The 22,872-nt window shown below is 45.8% G+C and overlaps 1 protein-coding gene across 1 annotated transcript in view; it reads left to right on the plus strand.

Annotated features, from left to right (window-relative positions):
- LOC109882943 (receptor-type tyrosine-protein phosphatase mu-like) overlaps positions 1 to 22,872 on the plus strand; it is a gene marked incomplete at its 5' end in the record, with an annotated part of 43,530 nt that overhangs the window by 11,094 nt on the left and 9,564 nt on the right. Inside the window, 2 exons of the mRNA XM_031810128.1 lie at positions 2,277 to 2,408; positions 21,395 to 21,520. Of these exons, the coding sequence (XP_031665988.1) occupies positions 2,277 to 2,408; positions 21,395 to 21,520 (258 nt within the window). The remainder of the gene's footprint in view (positions 1 to 2,276; positions 2,409 to 21,394; positions 21,521 to 22,872) is intronic.

Below are 22,872 nucleotides of genomic sequence, written 5' to 3' on the forward strand. Positions count from 1 at the left end.
TCTACCCCCTCCATCCCTCTCTCTCTACCCCCTCCATCCCTCTCTCCCTACCCCCTCCATTCCTCTCTCTACCCCCTCCACCCCTCTCTCTACCCCTCCATCCCTCTCTCTCTCTACCCCCTCCATCCCTCTCTCTCTCTACCCCCTCCATCCCTCTCTCTCTACCCCCTCCATCCCTCTCTCTCTCTACCCCCCTCCATCCCTCTCTCTACCCCCTCCATTCCTCTCTCTACCCCTCCATCCCTCTCTCTCTACCCACTACATCCATCCCTCTCTCTCTCTCTACCCACTACATCCATCCCTCTCTCTCTCTCTACCCCCTCCATCACCCTCTCTCTCTACCCCCTCCATCACCCTCTCTACCCACTCCATCCCCCTCTCTCTCAACCCCCTTCATCCCTCTCTCTCTACCCCCTCAAATCCCCCTCTCTCTACCCCCTCCATCCCTCTCTCCCTACCCCCTCCATTCCTCTCTCTACCCCCTCCATCCCTTTCTCTCTCTACCCCCTCCATCCCTTTCTCTCTCTACCCCTCCATCCCTCTCTCTCTCTACCCCCTCCATCCCTCTCTCCCTACCCCCTCCATTCCTCTCTCTACCCCTCCATCCCTCTCTCTCTCTACCCCTCCATCCCTCTCTCTCTCTACCCCTCCATCCCTCTCTCTCTACCCCCTCCATCCCTCTCTCTCTACCCCCTCCATCCCCCTCTCTCTCTACCCCCTCCATCCCTCTCTCTCTCTCTACCCCCTCCATCCCTCTCTCTCTCTACCCCCTCCATCCCTCTCTCTCTACCCCCTCCATCCCTCTCTCTCTACTCCCTCCATCCCTCTCTCTCTACCCCCTCCATCCCTCTCTCTCTCTACCCCCTCCATCCCTCTCTGTCTACCCCCTCCATTCCTCTCTCTACCCCTCCATCCCTCTCTCTCTACCCACTACATCCATCCCTCTCTCTCTCTCTCTACCCCCTCCATCCCTCTCTCTCTACCGCCTCCATCCCTCTCTCTCTACCCCTCCATCACCCTCTCTCTACCCCCTCCATCACCCTCTCTACCCCCTCCATCCCCCTCTCTCTCTACCCCCTTCATCCCTCTCTCTACCCCCTCGAATCCCCCTCTCTCTACCCCCTCCATCCCTCTCTCCCTACCCCCTCCATTCCTCTCTCTACCCCCTCCATCCCTTTCTCTCTCTACCCCCTCCATCCCTCTCTCTCTACCCCTCCATCACCCTCTCTCTCTACCCCCTCCATCCCTCTCTCCCTACCCCCTCCATTCCTCTCTCTACCCCCTCCATCCCTCTCTCTCTACCCCCTCCATCCCTCTCTCCCTACCCCCTCCATTCCTCTCTCTACCCCCTCCACCCCTCTCTCTACCCCCTCCATCCCTCTCTCTCTCTACCCCCTCCATCCCTCTCTCTCTCTACCCCCTCCATCCCTCTCTCTCTACCCCCTCCATCCCTCTCTCTCTCTACCCCCTCCATCCCTCTCTCTACCCCTCCATTCCTCTCTCTACCCCTCCATCCCTCTCTCTCTACCCACTACATCCATCCCTCTCTCTCTCTCTACCCACTACATCCATCCCTCTCTCTCTCTCTACCCCCTCCATCACCCTCTCTCTCTACCCCCTCCATCACCCTCTCTACCCACTCCATCCCCCTCTCTCTCAACCCCCTTCATCCCTCTCTCTCTACCCCCTCAAATCCCCCTCTCTCTACCCCCTCCATCCCTCTCTCCCTACCCCCTCCATTCCTCTCTCTACCCCCTCCATCCCTTTCTCTCTCTACCCCCTCCATCCCTTTCTCTCTCTACCCCTCCATCCCTCTCTCTCTCTACCCCCTCCATCCCTCTCTCCCTACCCCCTCCATTCCTCTCTCTACCCCCTCCATCCCTCTCTCTCTACCCCCTCCATCCCTCTCTCCCTACCCCCTCCATTCCTCTCTCTACCCCCTCCATCCCTCTCTCTACCCCCTCCATCCCTCTCTCTCCTCTACCCCCTCCATCCCCCTCTCTCTCTACCCCCTCCATCCCTCTCTCTCTACCCCCTCCATCCCCATCTCTCTACCCCCTCCATCCCTCTCTCTCTCTACCCCCTCCATCCCTCTCTCTCTCTACCCCCTCCATCCCCTTCTCTCTACCCCCTCCATCCCTCTCTCTCCCTACCCCGCCATCCCTCTCTCTCTCTCTCCCTACCCCCTCCATCCCTCTCTCTCCCTACCCCCTCCATCCCTCTCTCTCCCTACCTCCTCCATCCCTCTTTCTCTACCTCTCTCTTGCCTCATGTAGAGTTATAAGCAGCCGTCAGCGTTCATCGTGACCCAACATCCTCTGCCCAACACAGTGAAGGATTTCTGGAGGCTGGTGTTGGACTACCACTGTACCTCCATAGTGATGCTCAATGATGTCGACCCTGCACAGGTACACACACACACACACACACACACACACACACACACACACACACACACACACACACACACATGTACACAATAACACACACACACACACACACAATTCTATGGGAGTTAGTGCATTGTCTGAAATGGACTGTGAAATAGACAGCATCTGAAGGTAGATTCCTTGAACAGGATCTTGTACCCCAGAGTCCAGCTCAAAGACATGTGAATTAGATTCCCAGAAAAATACAAGAATTACTTTGTGTGTCTACAAAAGGCCCGGAACACAAGGACTCACAACTACACACACACACACACACACACACACAAAGCCACACATAAGGACATGCGCGAACGCACACACACACACTCACACACACAAGGAATCACAACCTCAGACACACACATCGCTCAAGGACAAAAACATTGTCAATATCACCTTGCCTGAATAATACTGAAGAATATCAGATACCAGATACAGACATGACAATACCAGAGAATGAACAGGGTGTGGAATAGATGGATAGATGAGATACCAGATACAGACATGACAATACCAGAGAATGAACAGGGTGTGGAATAGATGGATAGATGAGATACCAGATACAGACATGACAATACCAGAGAATGTTTTGGATAGGATAGATAGGATAGATGAGATACCAGATACAGACATGACAGTAACAGATAATGTTTTGGATAGGATAGATAGGATAGATGAGATACCAGATACAGACATGACAGTAACAGAGAATGTTTTGGATAGGATAGATAGGATAGATGAGATACCAGATACAGACATGACAGTAACAGAGAGGGAAAATGGTGTGGAATAGATGTAAGATTGGATAGATGGATAGGATAGAATGTTTTGGATAGGATAGATTGGATAGGATAGATTGGATAGGATAGGATAGATTGGATAGGATAGATTGGATAGGATAGATTAGATAGGATAGATGAGATATGATAGATGGGATAGGATAGGATGGATTGGATAGGATAGATTGGATAGGATAGATTGGATAGGATAGATTAGATAGGATAGATGGGATAGGATAGGATGGATTGGATAGGATAGATTGGATAGGATAGATTGGATAGGATAGATTGGATAGGATAGATTAGATAGGATAGATGAGATATGATAGATGGGATAGGATAGGATGGATTGGATAGGATAGATTGGATAGGATAGATGAGATATGATAGATGGGATAGGATAGGATGGATTGGATAGGATAGATGAGATATGATAGATGGGATAGGATAGGATGGATTGGATAGGATGGATTGGATAGGATAGATGAGATATGATAGATGGGATAGGATAGGATGGATTGGATAGGATAGATGAGATAGGATAGATGAGATATGATAGATGGGATAGGATAGGATAGATTGGATATGATAGATGGGATAGGATGGATTGGATAGGATGGATTGGATAGGATAGATGAGATATGATAGATGGGATAGGATGGATTGGATAGGATGGATTGGATAGGATAGATGAGATATGATAGATGGGATAGGATGGATTGGATAGGATGGATTGGATAGGATAGATGAGATATGATAGATGAGATATGATAGATGGGATAGGATGGATTGGATAGGATGGATTGGATAGGATAGATGAGATATGATAGATGGGATAGGATGGATTGGATAGGATGGATTGGATAGATGAGATATGATAGATGGGATAGGATGGATTGGATAGGATGGATTGGATAGGATAGATGAGATATGATAGATGGGATAGGATGGATTGGATAGGATGGATTGGATAGGATAGATGAGATATGATAGATGGGATAGGATGGATTGGATAGGATAGATGAGATATGATAGATGGGATAGGGTGGATTGGATAGGATGGATTGGATAGGATAGATGAGATATGATAGATGGGATAGGATGGATTGGATAGGATAGGATAGATGAGATATGATAGATGGGATAGGATAGGATGGATTGGATAGGATAGATGAGATATGATAGATAGGATGGATAGGATAGATTGGATAGGATAGATGAGATAGGATAGATAGATAGATCGATTGGATATGATATATGAGATAGGATACGATAGGAATAGGATAGATGGGATATATAGGATTGATTGGATAGGATAGATGAGATATGATAGATGGGATAGGATAGGATAGATAGGATGGATTGGATAGGATAGATGAGATAGGATAGGATAGATAGATAGATGGATTGGATATGATATATGAGATAGGATAAGATAGGAATAGGATAGATGGGATAGGATAGATAGGATGGATTGGATTGGATAGGATAGATTGGATAGGATAGATGAGATAGGATAGGATAGATGGCAAAGGATGGGATGGATAGGATGGATTGGATAGGATAGGATAGATGGCATAGGATGGGATTGATAGGATATGATAGATAGGATAGGATAGATTGGTTAGGATAGATGGGATTGGATATGATAGATTGGATAGGATAGATGGCATAGGATGGGATAGCTTTGGATATGATAGATGGGATAGGATGGGATTGATAGGATTTGATAGATAGGATAGATTGGATTGGATATTTGGGGTAGGATAGGATAGATAGGATGGATAGGATGAATATGATAGGATATATTGGATAGGATTGGATGGGATAGATTGGATAGATATGATAGGATAAATTGGATAGGAAATTATATATTGGATAGGATGGGATAGGATAGGATATGACAGATGGGATAGATATGATGTATTGGATAGGATAGGCTGGATAAGATTAGATAGGATCGATTGGATGGATGGGATAGAATAGGATAGATTCGATAGATTCGATAGGATGGATATGATATAATATGATGGATAGAATAGGATAGATTGGATAGAATAGGATAGATTGGATAGGATAGATATTATATAATAGGATGGGATAGAATAGGATAGAATGGATAGATTGGATAGGATAGATATGATATAATAGGATGGATAGAATAGGATAGATTGGATAGATTGGTTAGATTGGATAGGATAGATATGATATAATAGGATGGATGGGATATGATATATTGGATAAGATTAGATAGCGTTGGATAGATTAGATAGCGTTGGATAGATTAGATAGCGTTGGATAGATTAGATAGCGTTGGATAGATTAGATAGCGTTGGATAGATTAGATAGCGTTGGATACATTAGATAGCGTTGGATACATTAGATAGCGTTGGATAGATTAGACAGCGTTGGATAGATTAGATAGCGTTGGATACATTAGATAGCGTTGGATAGATTAGATAGCGTTGGATAGATTAGATAGCGTTGGATAGATTAGATAGCGTTGGATAGATTAGATAGCGTTGGATAGATTAGATAGCGTTGGATACATTAGATAGCGTTGGATACATTAGATAGCGTTGGATAGATTAGACAGCGTTGGATACATTAGATAGCGTTGGATACATTAGATAGCGTTGGATACATTAGATAGCGTTGGATAGATTAGATAGCGTTGGATAGATTAGATAGCGTTGGATAGATTAGATAGCGTTGGATAGATTAGATAGCGTTGGATACATTAGATAGCGTTGGATACATTAGATAGCGTTGGATACATTAGATAGCGTTGGATACATTAGATAGCGTTGGATACATTAGATAGCGTGGGATACATTAGATAGCGTGGGATAGATTAGATAGCGTGGGATACATTAGATAGCGTGGGATACATTAGATAGCGTGGGATAGATTAGATAGCGTTGGATACATTAGATAGCGTGGGATAGAGTGCCTTCACAAATTATTGTTGTTGTGTTACAACCTGAATTTTAAATGAAATAAATTGACATTTTGTATCATTATTCTACACACAATACCCCATAATGTCACAATACCCCATAATGTCACAATACCCCAAAATGTCACAATACCCCAAAATGTCACAATACCCCAAAATGTCACAATACCCCAAAATGTCACAATACCCCAAAATGTCACAATACCCCAAAATGTCACAATACCCCAAAATGTCACAATACCCCAAAATGTCACAATACCCCAAAATGTCACAATACCCCAAAATGTCACAATACCCCAAAATGTCACAATACCCCCAAAATGTCACAATACCCCAAAATGTCACAATACCCCAAAATGTCACAATACCCCAAAATGTCACAATACCCCAAAATGTCACAATACCCCAAAATGTCACAATACCCCAAAATGTCAAAGAGGAATTATGTTTTTCGAAATGTTGAAGTTTTTTTTTAAGTTCAAGTGTAAAATGTTCATAACAAGTCACATAATAAGTTTCATGGACTCACTGTGTCTGCAATAATAGTGTTTAACAGGATTTTTGAATGACTACCTCATCTCTGTACCCCACACATACAATTATCTGTAAGGTCCCTCATCTCTGTATCCCACACATACAATTATCTGTAATGTCCCTCATCTCTGTACCCCACACATACAATTATCTGTAATGTCCCTCATCTCTGTATCCCACACATACTGTAAGGTCCCTCATCTCTGTACCCCACACATACTGTAAGGTCCCTCATCTCTGTACCCCACACATACTGTAGGTCCCTCATCTCTGTACCCCACATATATTGTAAGGTCCCTCATCTCTGTACCCCACACATACTGTAAGGTCCCTCATCTCTGTACCCCACACATACTGTAAGGTCCCTCATCTCTGTACCCCACACATACTGTAAGGTCCCTCATCTCTGTACCCCACACATACTATAAGGTCCCTCATCTCTTTACCCCACACATACTGTAAGGTCCCTCATCTCTGTACCCCACACATACAATTATCTGTAAGGTCCTTCATCTCTGTACCCCACACATACTGTAAGGTCCCTCATCTCTGTACCCCACACATACTGTAAGGTCCCTCATCTCTGTATCCCACACATACTGTAAGGTCCCTCATCTCTGTACCCCACACATACTGTAAGGTCCCTCCTCTCTGTTCCCCACACATACAATTATCTGTAAGGTCCCTCATCTCTGTACCCCACACATACTGTAAGGTCCCTCATCTCTGTACCCCACACATACTGTAAGGTCCCTCCTCTCTGTACCCAACACATACAATTATCTGTAAGGTCCCTCAGTCCAGTAGTGAATTTCAAACACAGATTCAACCACTAAGAACAGAGAGGTTTCCAAATGCCTCGCAAAGAAGGGCACCTATTGGTCGATGGGTAAAATAAATAAAATCAGACATTGAATATCCCTTTGAGCATGGTGAAGTTATTCATTACACTTTAGATGGTGTATCAATACACCAAGTCACTACATAGATACAGGCGTCCCTCCTAACTCAGTTTCCGGAGAGGAAGGAAAACCACCCAGGGATTTCACCATGAGGCCAACAGTTAGAGTTGTATGGCAGGATGAATGAAAGGAGAAAACTGAGGATGGGATCAACAACACTGTAGTTACTCCACAATACGAACCTAAATGACAGAGTGAAAAGAAGGAAGTCTGTACAGAAAAGAAATATTCCAAAACATGCATCCTGTTTGCAACACTGAAATGCTTTGCCACATTTCTTGCAGCAGGACAATAACCTAAAACACACGGACAAATCTAGACTGGAGTTGCTTACCAAGAAAACAGTGAATGTTCCTGAGTGGACTAGTTACAGTTTTGACTGAAATCTACTTGAAAATCTATGGCAACAACCTGAAAATGGTTGTTTAGCAATGATCAACAACCCATTTGACAATAATACTTGGTAAATGTTGCTCAATCCATGTGTGGAAATCTCTTAGAGACTTACCCAGAAAGACTCGCAGCTTTAATCTCTACCAAAGGTGCTTCTACAAAGTATTGACCGAGGGGTGTGAATACTTATGTAAATTAGATATTTCTGTGTTTCATTTTCAATGAATTTGCAAAAATGTCAAAAAACATGTTTTCACTTTGTCATTATAGGCTATTGTGGAATAGGTCAAGGGGTAGCTCCCGACTGGTGCCGTGGTCCAAGACACTGCTTCTCAGTGCAAGAGGTGTCACTGCAGTACCTGGTTCTGAAGGTAGAGGATAAATATATAGTCAATAATGACGAATAATAAAGTTTTAAAAAATCCCAAAGTTTTGTAAATCATCAGCATCAGTCACATAGACAGAACAGGATTATAGATGTATCCCTGTTCAACATCAGCATCAGTCACATAGACAGAACAGGATTATAGATGGATCCCTGTTCAACATCAACATCAGTCACATAGACAGAACAGGATTATAGATGTATCCCTGTTCAACATCAGCATCAGTCACATAGACAGAACAGGATTATAGATGGATCCCTGTTCAACATCAACATCAGTCACATAGACAGAACAGGATTATAGATGGATCCCTGTTCAACATCAACATCAGTCACATAGACAGAACAGGATTATAGATGGATCCCTGTTCAACATCAACATCAGTCACATAGACAGAACAGGATTATAGATGGATCCCTGTTCAACATCAACATCAGTCACATAGACAGAACAGGATTATAGATGGATCCCTGTTCAACATCAACATCAGTCACATAGACAGAACAGGATTATAGATGGATCCCTGTTCAACATCAACATCAGTCACATAGACAGGACAGGATTATAGATGTATCTCTGTTCAACATCAGTCACATAGACAGGACAGGATTATAGATGGATCTCTGTTCAACATCAACATCAGTCACATAGACAGAACAGGATTATAGATGGATCTCTGTTCAACATCAACATCAGTCACATAGACAGAACAGGATTATAGATGTATCCCTGTTCAACATCAACATCAGTCACATAGACAGGACAGGATTATAGATGTATCCCTGTTCAACATCAACATCAGTCACATAGACAGGACAGGATTATAGATGGATCTCTGCTCAACATCAACATCAGTCACATAGACAGAACAGGATTATAGATGGATCCCTGTTCAACATCAACATCAGTCACATAGACAGAACAGGATTATAGATAGCTCTCTGTTCAACATCAGTCACATAGACAGAACAGGATTATAGATGTATCTCTGTTCAACATCAACATCAGTCACATAGACAGGACAGGATTATAGATGGATCCCTGTTCAACATCAACATCAGTCACATAGACAGGACAGGATTATAGATAGATCTCTGTTCAACATCAGTCACATAGACAGGACAGGATTATAGATAGATCTCTGTTCAACATCAGTCACATAGACAGGACAGGATTATAGATAGATCTCTGTTCAACATCAGTCACATAGACAGGACAGGATTATAGATAGATCTCTGTTCAACATCAGTCACATAGACAGGACAGGATTATAGATAGATCTCTGTTCAACATCAGTCACATAGACAGGACAGGATTATAGATAGATCTCTGTTCAACATCAGTCACATAGACAGGACAGGATTATAGATAGATCTCTGTTCAACATCAGTCACATAGACAGGACAGGATTATAGATGGTAGATAAAATAGATAGACAGAAATCAGTGGAAGATGTCTCCGGCAGCTCCAGCCCTCCAGGCCCCAGGCCCTGTCATCACACCCAGGGATCAAAGCCTCTGGCTGGGCTGCTCTCTCCTCTCTCTCCCTAGGTGACTGACTGGCTAGCTGACACACACGCGCTGGCAGGGCCTTTCATTCAATATTCTCACTGTAGCTCAGGTGGAGCGATGGGGGGAGGGGGGAGGGGGGGGGGGTAGAGAGGAAGGGAAAGAGAAAAGTTATGTGAGGAAGGAAGTTAGAGGAATTGAGAGAGGGGGAGAAATGGAGAGGAGGGGAGAGGAGGGAGGGAGAGGTGAAAGAGGGGAGAAGAAGAGGGGGGGTGAGAGAAGAATAGGGGAGTGTGAGGGAGGAGAGAAGAGAGGGGTGAAAGGGAGAGGAGAGGAGGGAGGGAGAAGAGGGGAGCAAATAAGGGAGAGGGAGGGAGGGAGGGAGGGAGGGAGGGAGGGAGGGAGGGAGGGAGGGAGGGAGGGAGGGAGGGAGGGAGGGGAGAGGAGGGGAGGGGAGAGGAGCAGAGAAGGGAGGGAGGGAGGGAGCGGGGAGGGGAGAAGAAGAGAGGTGAGGGAGGGAGGGAGGGAGGGAGGGAGGGAGGGAGGGAGAGGAGAGGAGAGGAGCAGAGAAGGGAGAGGAGGGAGGGAGGAGGGAGGGAGGGAGGGGAGGGAGGGAGGGAGGGAGGGAGGGAGGGAGGGAGAGGAGAGGAGCAGAGAAGGGAGAGGGAGGGAGGGAGGAGGGAGGGAGGGAGGGAGGGAGGGAGGGAGGGAGGAGGGAGCAGAGAGGGGAGGGAGGGAGGGAGAGGAGAGGAGCAGGAGGGGAGGGAGGGAGGGAGAGGAGAGGAGCAGAGAGGGGAGGGAGGGAGGGAGAGGAGAGGAGCAGAGAGGGGAGGGAGGGAGGGAGAGGAGAGGAGCAGAGAGGGGAGGGAGGGAGAGGAGAGGAGCAGAGAGGGGAGGGAGGGAGGGAGAGGGAGGGAGGGAGGGAGAGGAGAGAGCAGAGAGGGGAGGGAGGGAGGAGAGGAGCAGAGGGGAGGGAGGGAGGGAGGGAGAGGAGAGGAGAGGAGGGGAGAGGGAGGGAGAGGAGGGAGGGAGAGGAGAGGAGCAGAGAGGGGGGAGGGAGGGAGAGGAGAGGAGCAGAGAGAGGGAGGGAGGGAGGGAGAGGGGAGGGAGGGAGGGAGGGAGAGGAGAGGAGAGGAGCAGAGAGGGGGGAGGGAGGGAGAGGAGAGGAGCAGAGAGGGGAGGGGAGGGAGGGAGAGGAGAGGAGCAGAGAGGGGAGGGGGGAGAGGAGAGGAGCAGAGAGGGGAGGGAGGGAGAGGAGAGGAGCAGAGAGGGGAGGGAGGGAGGGAGAGGAGAGGAGCAGAGAGGGAGGAGGGAGGGAGAGGAGAGGAGCCGAGAGGGGGAGGGAGGGAGGAGAGGGAGGGAGGGAGGAGGAGGGAGAGGAGAGGAGCAGAGAGGGGAGGGAGGGAGGGAGAGGAGAGGAGCAGAGAGGGGAGGGAGGGAGAGGAGGAGAGGAGCAGAGAGGGGAGGGAGGGAGGGAGAGGGGAGGGAGGGAGAGGGGCGAGGGAGGAGGGAGGGAGAGGAGAGGAGCAGAGAGGGAGGGAGGGAGGGAGGGAGAGGAGAGGAGCAGAGAGGGGAGGGAGGAGGGAGAGGAGAGGAGCAGAGAGGGGAGGGAGGGAGAGGAGAGGAGCAGAGAGGGAGGGGAGGGAGGGAGAGGAGAGGAGCAGAGAGGGGAGGGAGGGAGGGAGAGGAGAGGAGCAGAGAGGGGAGGGAGGGAGAGAGAGAGGAGGCAGAGAGGGGAGGGAGGAGAGGAGAGGAGCAGAGAGGGGAGGAGGGAGGAGGAGAGGAGCAGAGAGGGGAGGGAGGGAGGGAAGAGGAGAGGAGCAGAGAGGGGAGGGAGGGAGAGGAGAGGAGCAGAGAGGGGGAGGGAGGAGAGGAGAGGAGGAGGAGGGAGAGGAGGGAGGGAGGGAGGGAGAGGGAGATGAGGAGCAGAGGGAGGGGGGAGGGAGAGGAGAGGAGCAGAGAGGGGAGGGAGGGAGAGGAGAGGGCAGAGAGGGAGGGAGGGAGGGAGGAGGAGAGGAGCAAGGAGAGGAGGAGGGAGGGAGGGAGAGGAGAGGAGCAGAGGAGGGGAGGGAGGGAGAGAGAGGAGCAGAGAGGGGAGGGGAGGGAGAGGAGAGGAGCAGAGAGGGGAAGGGAGGGAGGGAGAGGAGAGGAGCAGAGAGGGGAGGGAGGGAGAGGAGAGGAGCAGAGAGGGGGGAGGGAGGGAGAGGAGAGGAGCAGAGAGGGAGGGAGGGAGGGAGGGAGAGGAGAGGAGCAGAGAGGGGAGGGAGGGAGGGAGAGGAGAGGAGCAGAGAGGGGAGGGAGGGAGGGAGAGGAGCAGAGAGGGGAGGGAGGGAGAGGAGAGGAGCAGAGAGAGGGAGGGAGGGAGGGAGAGGAGAGGAGCAGAGAGGGGAGGGAGGGAGGGAGAGGAGAGGAGCAGAGAGGGGAGGGAGGGAGAGGAGAGGAGCAGAGAGGGGAGGGAGGGAGGGAGAGGAGAGGAGCAGAGAGGGGAGGGAGGGAGGGAGAGGAGAGGAGCAGAGAGGGGAGGGAGGGAGAGGAGAGGAGCAGAGAGGGGAGGGAGGGAGGGAGAGGAGAGGAGCAGAGAGGGGAGGGAGGGAGGGAGAGGAGAGGAGCAGAGAGGGGAGGGAGGGAGAGGAGAGGGAGAGGAGGGGAGGAGAGGAGAGGAGCAGAGAGGGGGAGGGAGGGGTCAGAGAGGGGAGGGAGGGAGGGAGGGAGAGGAGAGGAGCAGAGAGGGGAGGGGAGGGAGGGAGAGGAGAGGAGCAGAGAGGGGGGAGGGAGGGAGAGGAGAGGAGCAGAGAGGGGAGGGAGGAGAGGAGAGGAGCAGAGAGGGGAGGGAGGGAGGGGGGAGAGGAGAGGAGCAGAGAGGGGAGGGAGGGAGGAGGAGGAGAGGAGCAGAGAGGGGAGGGAGGGAGAGGAGAGGAGAGGAGCAGAGAGGGGAGGGAGGGAGAGGAGAGGAGAGGAGCAGAGGAGGGGAGGGGAGGGAGAGGAGAGGAGCAGAGAGGGGAGGGGGAGGAGGGGAGGGAGAGGAGAGGAGCAGAGAGGGGAGGGAGGGAGGGAGAGGAGAGGAGGCAGAGAGGGGAGGGAGGGAGGGAGAGGAGAGGAGCAGAGAGGGAGGGAGGGAGTTGGAGTAACTTTCACTCCATCGGTATCCTTGTTTTGCATTCGTCGTTCTGATTGGCTCTCAGAGGAGGCAGAGATAGGAGGTTTCTGATTGGCTCTCAGAGGAGGCAGAGATAGGAGATTTCTGATTGGCTCTGAGAGGAGGCAGAGATAGGAGGTTTCTGATTGGCTCTCAGAGGAGGCAGAGATAGGAGGTTTCTGATTGGCTCTCAGAGGAGGCAGAGATAGGAGATTTCTGATTGGCTCTGAGAGGAGGCAGAGATAGGAGGTTTCTGATTGGCTCTCAGAGGAGGCAGAGATAGGAGGTTTCTGATTGGCTCTCAGAGGAGGCAGAGATAGGAGATTTCTGATTGGCTCTCAGAGGAGGCAGAGATAGGAGGTTTCTGATTGGCTCTCAGAGGAGGCAGAGATAGGAGGTTTCTGATTGGCTCTCAGAGGAGGCAGAGATAGGAGGTTTCTGATTGGCTCTCAGAGGAGGCAGAGATAGGAGCTTTTCTTCCACCTGTATTTCTGCAATCTCTTTGTTTATGTGGTGCTGCGCTCTCTGTGTGTGTGTGTGTGTGTGTGTGTGTGTGTGTGTGTGTGTGTGTGTGTGTGTGTGTGTGTGTGTGTTGTGTGTGTGTGTGTGTGTGTGTGTGTGTGTGTGTGTGTGTGTGGTGTGTGGTGTGTGTGTGTTGTGTGTGTGTGTGTGTGTGTGTGTGTGTGTCTGTGTCTGGTCTGTGTCTGTCTGTGTGTGTATGTGTGTGTGTCTGTGTCTGTGTCTGTGTGTGTGTGTGTGTGTGTGTGTGTGTGTGTCTGTGTGTGTGTGTGTGTCTGTGTGTGTGTGTGTGTCTGTGTCTGTGTGTGTGTGTGTGTGTGTGTGTGTGTGTGTGTGTGTGTGCCCTGCTTGTTATGCAGGTGATGTTTGAGTGTGTGTCTATGTGCACTGCATTTCTCTGTGTCAACTTTTCTGCTGTGTGTGTATGTTGTCTAGGTAATATTACTGACTATACAGGTGTATGTTGTCTAGGTAATATACTGACTATACAGGTGTATGTTGTCTAGGTAATATACTGACTATACAGGTGTATGTTGTCTAGGTAATATACTGACTATACAGGTGTATGTTGTCTAGGTAATATACTGACTATACAGTATACAGGTGTATGTTGTCTAGGTAATATAATGACTATACAGGTGTATGTTGTCTAGGTAATATACTGACTATACAGGTGTATGTGTCTAGGTAATATACTGACTATACAGGTGTATGTTGTCTAGGTAATATACTGACTATACAGGTGTATGTTGTCTAGGTAATATACTGACTATACAGTATACAGGTGTATGTTGTCTAGGTAATATAATGACTATACAGGTGTATGTTGTCTAGGTAATATACTGACTATACAGTATACAGGTGTATGTTGTCTAGGTAATATACTGACTATACAGGTGTATGTTGTCTAGGTAATATAATGACTATACAGGTGTATGTTGTCTAGGTAATATACTGACTATACAGGTGTATGTTGTCTAGGTAATATACTGACTATACAGTATACAGGTGTATGTTGTCTAGGTAATATACTGACTATACAGGTGTATGTTGTCTAGGTAATATACTGACTATACAGGTGTATGTTGTCTAGGTAATATACTGACTATACAGGTGTATGTTGTCTAGGTAATATACTGACTATACAGGTGTATGTTTGTCTAGGTAATATACTGACTATACAGTATACAGGTGTATGTTGTCTAGGTAATATACTGACTATACAGGTGCATGTTGTCTAGGTAATATACTGACTATACAGGTGTAGTTGTCTAGGTAATATACTGACTATACAGGTGTATGTTGTCTAGGTAATATACTGACTATACAGGTGTATGTTGTCTAGGTAATATACTGACTATACAGGTGTATGTTGTCTAGGTAATATACTGACTATACAGGTGTATGTTGTCTAGGTAATATACTGACTATACAGGTGTATGTTGTCTAGGTAATATACTGACTATACAGGTGTATGTTGTCTAGGTAATATACTGACTATACAGGTGTATGTTGTCTAGGTAATATACTGACTATACAGGTGTATGTTGTCTAGGTAATATACTGACTATACAGGTGTATGTTGTCTAGGTAATATACTGACTATACAGGTGTATGTTGTCTAGGTAATATACTGACTATACAGGTGTATGTTGTCTAGGTAATATACTGACTATACAGTATACAGGTGTATGTTGTCTAGGTAATATACTGACTATACAGTATACAGGTGTATGTTGTCTAGGTAATATACTGACTATACAGTGTATGTTGTCTAGGTAATATACTGACTATACAGGTGTATGTGGTCTAGGTAATATACTGACTATACAGTATACAGGTGTATGTTGTCTAGGTAATATACTGACTATACAGTATACAGGTGTATGTTGTCTAGGTAATGTACTGACTATACAGGTGTATGTGGTCTAGGTAATATACTGACTATACAGTATACAGGTGTATGTTGTCTAGGTAATATACTGACTATACAGTATACAGGTGTATGTTGTCTAGGTAATATACTGACTATACAGGTGTATGTTGTCTAGGTAATATACTGACTATACAGGTGCATGTTGTCTAGGTAATATACTGACTATACAGGTGTATGTTGTCTAGGTAATATACTGACTATACAGGTGTATGTTGTCTAGGTAATATACTGACTATACAGGTGTATGTTGTCTAGGTAATATACTGACTATACAGGTGTATGTGGTCTAGGTAATATACTGACTATACAGTATACAGGTGTATGTGGTCTACGTAATATACTGACTATACAGTATACAGGTGTATGTTGTCTAGGTAATATACTGACTATACAGTATACAGGTGTATGTTGTCTAGGTAATATACTGACTATACAGTATACAGGTGTATGTTGTCTAGGTAATGTACTGACTATACAGGTGTATGTTGTCTAGGTAATATACTGACTATACAGTATACAGGTGTATGTTGTCTAGGTAATATACTGACTATACAGTATACAGGTGTATGTTGTCTAGGTAATATACTGACTATACAGGTGTATGTTGTCTAGGTAATATACTGACTATACAGGTGCATGTTGTCTAGGTAATATACTGACTATACAGGTGTATGTTGTCTAGGTAATATACTGACTATACAGGTGTATGTTGTCTAGGTAATATACTGACTATACAGGTGTATGTTGTCTAGGTAATATACTGACTATACAGGTGTATGTTGTCTAGGTAATATACTGACTATACAGGTGTATGTGGTCTAGGTAATATACTGACTATACAGTATACATGTGTATGTGGTCTACGTAATATACTGACTATACAGTATACAGGTGTATGTTGTCTAGGTAATATACTGACTATACAGGTGTATGTTGTCTAGGTAATATACTGACTATACAGTATACAGGTGTATGTTGTCTAGGTAATATACTGACTATACAGGTGTATGTTGTCTAGGGTAATATACTGACTATACAGGTGTATGTTGTCTAGGTAATATACTGACTATACAGGTGTATGTTGTCTAGGTAATATACTGACTATACAGGTGTATGTTGTCTAGGTAATATACTGACTATACAGTATACAGGTGTATGTTGTCTAGGTAATATACTGACTATACAGGTGTATGTTGTCTAGGTAATATACTGACTATACAGTATACAGGTGTATGTTGTCTAGGTAATATACTGACTATACAGTATACAGGTGTATGTGTTCTAGGTAATATACTGACTATACAGGTGTATGTTGTCTAGGTAATATACTGACTATACAGTATACAGGTGTATGTTGTCTAGGTAATATACTGACTATACAGGTGTATGTTGTCTAGGTAATATACTGACTATACAGTATACAGGTGTATGTTGTCTAGGTAATATACTGACTATACAGTATACAGGTGTATGTTGTCTAGGTAATGTACTGACTATACAGGTGTATGTGGTCTAGGTAATATACTGACTATACATGTGTATGTTGTCTAGGTAATGTACTGACTATACAGGTGTATGTGGTCTAGGTAATATACTGACTATACAGGTGTATGTTGTCTAGGTAATATACTGACTATACAGTATACAGGTGTATGTTGTCTAGGTAATATACTGACTATACAGTATACAGGTGTATGTTGTCTAGGTAATATACTGACTATACAGTATACAGGTGTATGTTGTCTAGGTAATATACTGACTATACAGGTGTATGTTGTCTAGGTAATATACTGACTATACAGTATACAGGTGTATGTTGTCTAGGTAATATACTGACTATACAGTATACAGGTGTATGTGGTCTAGGTAATATACTGACTATACAGTATACAGGTGTATGTTGTCTAGGTAATATACTGACTATACAGGTGTATATTGTCTAGGTAATATACTGACTATACAGTATACAGGTGTATGTTGTCTAGGTAATATACTGACTATACAGGTGTATGTTGTCTAGGTAATATACTGACTATACAGGTGTATGTTGTCTAGGTAATATACTGACTAATATACTGACTATACAGTATACAGGTGTATGTTGTCTAGGTAATATACTGACTATACAGGTGTATGTTGTCTAGGTAATATACTGACTATACAGGTGTATGTTGTCTAGGTAATATACTGACTAATATACTGACTATACAGTATACAGGTGTATGTTGTCTAGGTAATGTACTGACTATACAGGTGTATGTTGTCTAGGTAATATACTGACTATACAGTATACAGGTGTATGTTGTCTAGGTAATATACTGACTATACAGTATACAGGTGTATGTTGTCTAGGTAATATACTGACTATACAGGTGTATGTTGTCTAGGTAATATACTGACTATACAGGTTGTATGTGGTCTAGGTAATATACTGACTATACAGGTGTATGTGTTCTAGGTAATATACTGACTATACAGTATACAGGTGTATGTTGTCTAGGTAATATACTGACTATACAGGTGTATGTGTTCTAGGTAATATACTGACTATACAGTATACAGGTGTATGTTGTCTAGGTAATATACTGACTATACAGGTGTATGTTGTCTAGGTAATATACTGACTATACAGTATACAGGTGTATGTGGTCTAGGTAATGTACTGACTATACAGGTGTATGTTGTCTAGGTAATATACTGACTATACAGTATACAGGTGTATGTGGTCTAGGTAATGTACTGACTATACAGTATACATGTGTATGTGGTCTAGGTAATGTACTGACTATACAGGTGTATGTGGTCTAGGTAATATACTGACTATACAGGTGTATGTGTTCTAGGTAATATACTGACTATACAGTATACAGGTGTATGTTGTCTAGGTAATATACTGACTATACAGGTGTATGTTGTCTAGGTAATATACTGACTATACAGGTGTATGTGGTCTAGGTAATATACTGACTATACAGTATACAGGTGTATGTGGTCTAGGTAATGTACTGACTATACAGGTGTATGTGGTCTAGGTAATATACTGACTATACAGTATACAGGTGTATGTTGTCTAGGTAATATACTGACTATACAGGTGTATGTGGTCTAGGTAATATACTGACTATACAGGTGTATGTTGTCTAGGTTATATACTGACTATACAGGTGTATGTTGTCTAGGTAATATACTGACTATACAAGTGTATGTGGTCTAGGTAATATACTGACTATACAGTATACAGGTGTATGTGGTCTAGGTAATGTACTGACTATACAGGTGTATGTTGTATCGTTTCTGCCTCGTCTGTCTCTTCAGAGAGGGTAGATGTGGGTTCTTCAGAGAGGGTAGATGTGGGTTCTTCAGAGAGGGTAGATGTGGGTTCTTCAGAGAGGGTAGACGTGGGTATTTCAGAGAGGGTAGATGTGGGTTCTTCAGAGAGGGTAGACGTGGGTTCTTCAGAGAGGGTAGACGTGGGTTCTTCAGAGAGGTTAGACGTGGGTTCTTCAGAGAGGGTAGATGTGGGTTCTTCAGAGAGGTTAGACGTGGGTTCTTCAGAGAGGGTAGACGTGGGTTCTTCAGAGAGGGTAGACGTGGGTTCTTGAGAGAGGGTAGACGTGGGTTCTTCAGAGAGGGTAGACATGGGTTCTTCAGAGAGGGTAGACGTGGGTTCTTCAGAGAGGGTAGACGTGGGTATTTCAAAGAGGGTAGACGTGGGTTCTTCAGAGAGGGTAGACGTGGGTTCTTCAGAGAGGGTAGATGTGGGTTCTTCAGAGAGGGTAGACGTGGGTTCTTCAGAGAGGGTAGACGTGGGTATTTCCCTGCTCTTATGAGCCTGTCCCCCTTGGGGTTTTACTCCTCTCACAGTTTTTAACTGTCAAAGCAAAGAGCTGGTAATCCACGTTCCGCATCACATCCATTCTCCCCCTGAACATCTTTTGATCACCTATTCTTTTACACGCAAAAACAAACTATGGGTTTCCTGGGGGTTTAAAAAAAGAAGGAAACAGGTGGATTTTGTTGTTTGTTTGGTTGTTGAGAAGACTGATACCTGTCACATGAAAGGGTAACAGGAGGGTGAAGAAGAAAAACAGAATGAAAGATATTATATAAGACTGCACCAAGCACCAATTAATACAAAAAGTCAGCTAACTCAATGTTGCTTTAGTTGGCCTTTATCAGTTCAATTCCAGATGGCTTTAAAGGTCTCAGCATTGTGTGCGATCAGCTTTAGTGGAGCTACGTTTTGATGTTTGTTAAGTATATGTTCATCTCCAATTCACGGTAAAAAAAAATGTATCTGATGATTTATGTATATGTAGGTTGGATGGTAACCTCATTGATCGTGTCCACGCATATAAATATCTGGTTATCTGGATCGAACAAAAAGCTATCTTTTAAAAAACATGTTGATGAGTTAAGAAATTAACACTTAAAATTAGATTATTTTATTAAATATTAGGAAACATAATTCAGTCGACAGGTGTGTCAGGTAAGGTAGTTGGGGTCAGGTAAAGTAGTTGGGGTCAGGTAAGGTAGTTGGGGTCAGGTAAGGTAGTTGGGGTCAGGTAGGGTAGTTGGGGTCAGGTAAGGTAGTTGGGGTCAGGTAAGGTAGTTGGGGTCAGGTAAGGTAGTTGGGGTCAGGTAAGGTAGTTGGGGTCAGGTAAGGTAGTTGGGGTCAGGTAAGGTAGTTGGGGTCAGGTAAGGTAGTTGGGGTCAGGTAAGGTAGTTGGGGTCAGGTAAGATTGTTGGGGTCAGGTAAGGTAGTTAGGGTAAGATAGTTGGGGTCAGGTAAGACAGTTGGGGTCAGATAAGACAGTTGGGGTCAGGTAAAGTAGTTGGGGTCAGGTAAGGTAGTTGGGGTCAGGTAAGGTAGTTGGGGTCAGGTAAGGTCGTTGGGGTCAGGTAAGGTCGTTAGGGTAAGATAGTTGGGGTCAGGTAAGGTAGTTGGGGTCAGGTAAGGTAGTTGGGGTCAGGTAAGATAGTTAGGGTCAGGTAGGGTAGTTGGGGTCAGGTAAGGTAGTTAGGGTCAGGTAAGGTAGTTAGGGTCAGGTAAGGTAGTTAGTGTCAGGTAAGGTAGTTAGGGAAAGGTAAGATAGTTAGGGTAAGATAGTTGGGGTCAGGTAAGATAGTTGGGGTCAGGTAAGGTAGTTGGGGACAGGTAATGTAGTTGGAGTCAGGTAACGTAGTTGGGGTCAGGTAAGGTAGTTGGGGTCAGGTAAGGTAGTTGGGGTCAGGTAAGGTAGGGGGTCAGGTAAGGTAGTTGGGGTCAAGTAAGGTAGTTGGGGTCAGGTAAGGTGGTTAGGGTCAGGTGTGTCAGGTAAGGTAGTTGGGTCAGGTAACGTAGTTAGGGTCAGGTAAGGTGGTTAGGATCAGGTAAGGTGGTTAGGGTCAGGTGTGTCAGGTAAGGTAGTTGGGTCAGGTAACGTAGTTAGGGTCAGGTAAGGTAGTTAGGGTCAGGTAAGGTGGTTAGGGTCAGGTAAGGTGGTTAGGGTCAGGTGTGTCAGGTAAGGTAGTTGGGTCAGGTAACGTAGTTAGGGTCAGGTAAGGTGGTTAGGGTCAGGTGTGTCAGGTAAGGTAGTTGGGTCAGGTAACGTAGTTAGGGTCAGGTAAGGTGGTTAGGGTCAGGTGTGTCAGGTAAGGTAGTTGGGTCAGGTAACGTAGTTAGGGTCAGGTAAGGTGGTTAGGGTCAGGTGTGTCAGGTAAGGTAGTTGTAAATATAAAATGTTTATATTTATCAAACCTTTTGCTTCCTGTTCCACCTGAAAGTTGTTATTTTCTCTCCGTATCCTTTCTGTGTGTTGTGTGTGCGTTGTGTGTGCGTTGTGTGTTGTGTGTGTGTTGTGTGTGCGTTAGCTTTGTCCTCAGTACTGGCCAGAGAACGGCGTGCATCGCCATGGGCCAATCCAAGTGGAGTTTGTCTCAGCTGATCTGGAGGAGGACATAATCAGTAGAATATTCCGGATATACAACGCAGCACGGGTACGCACACACACAACATGGCACTATGGGAAAATTAGCTAACACTCTCTACTAGCTACTCTGTGTAGCTACAGAAGTACAGGTACCTACCTGAATATACCTGACCCCAACTAGCTTACCTGATCCCAACTACCTTACCTGAAACACCTGAGCCCAACTACCTTACCTGACCCTGACTACCTTACCTGAAACACCTGATCCTAACTACCTTACCTGAAACACCTGACCCCAACTATCCTACCTGACCCCAACTACCTTACCTTACCCTAACTAGCTTACCTGACCACAACTATCTTACCTGACCCCAACTATCTTACCTGACCCCAACGATCTTACCTGACCCCAACTACCTTACCTGACCCCAACTATCTTACCTGACCCCAACTACCTTACCTGACCCCAACTACCTTACCTGACCCCAACTACCTTACCTGACCCCAACTACCTTACCTGACCCCAACTACCTTACCTGACCCCGACGACCTTACCTGACACACCTGACCCCAACTATCCTACCTGACCACAACTACCTTACCTGACCCCAACTACCTTACCTGAACCCAAATATCTTACCTGACCCCAACTATCTCACCTGACCCTAACTCTCTTACCTGACCCCAACTATCTTACCTGACCCCAACTACCTTACCTGACCCGAATTACCTTACCTGACCCCAACTACCTTACCTGACCCTAACTATCTTACCTGACCCCAACTACCTTACCTGACCCTAACTACCTTACCTGAAATACCTGACCCTAACTACCTTACCTGACCCCAACTACCTTACCTGACCCCAACTACCTTACCTGACCCTAACTACCTCACCTGACCCTAACTACCTTACCTGACCCTAACTACCTTACCTGAAACACCTGACCCTAACTACCTTACCTGACCCCAACTACCTTACCTGTTCCCAACTACCTTACCTGACTGCAAATACCTCACCTGACCCCAACTATCTTACCTGACCCCAAATATCTTACTTGACCCCAACTATCTTACCTGACCCCAACTATCTTACCTGACCCCAACTACCTTACCTGACCCGAATTACCTTACCTGACCCGAATTACCTTACCTGACCCCAACTACCTTACCTGACCCCAACTATCTCACCTGACCCTAACTCTCTAACCTGACCCCAACTATCTTAACTGACCCTAACTCTCTTACCTTTCCCTAACTACCTTACCTGAAACACCTGACCCCAACTATCTCACCTGACCCTAACTCTCTTACCTGACCCTAACTACCTTACCTGACACACCTGACCCCAACTATCATACCTGACCCTAACTATCTTACCTGACCCCAACTATCTCACCTGACCCCAACTCTCTTACAT

Source organism: Oncorhynchus kisutch, linkage group LG30, assembly GCF_002021735.2.
Source record: "Oncorhynchus kisutch isolate 150728-3 linkage group LG30, Okis_V2, whole genome shotgun sequence".
In the NCBI taxonomy this organism is placed as follows: domain Eukaryota; kingdom Metazoa; phylum Chordata; class Actinopteri; order Salmoniformes; family Salmonidae; genus Oncorhynchus; species Oncorhynchus kisutch.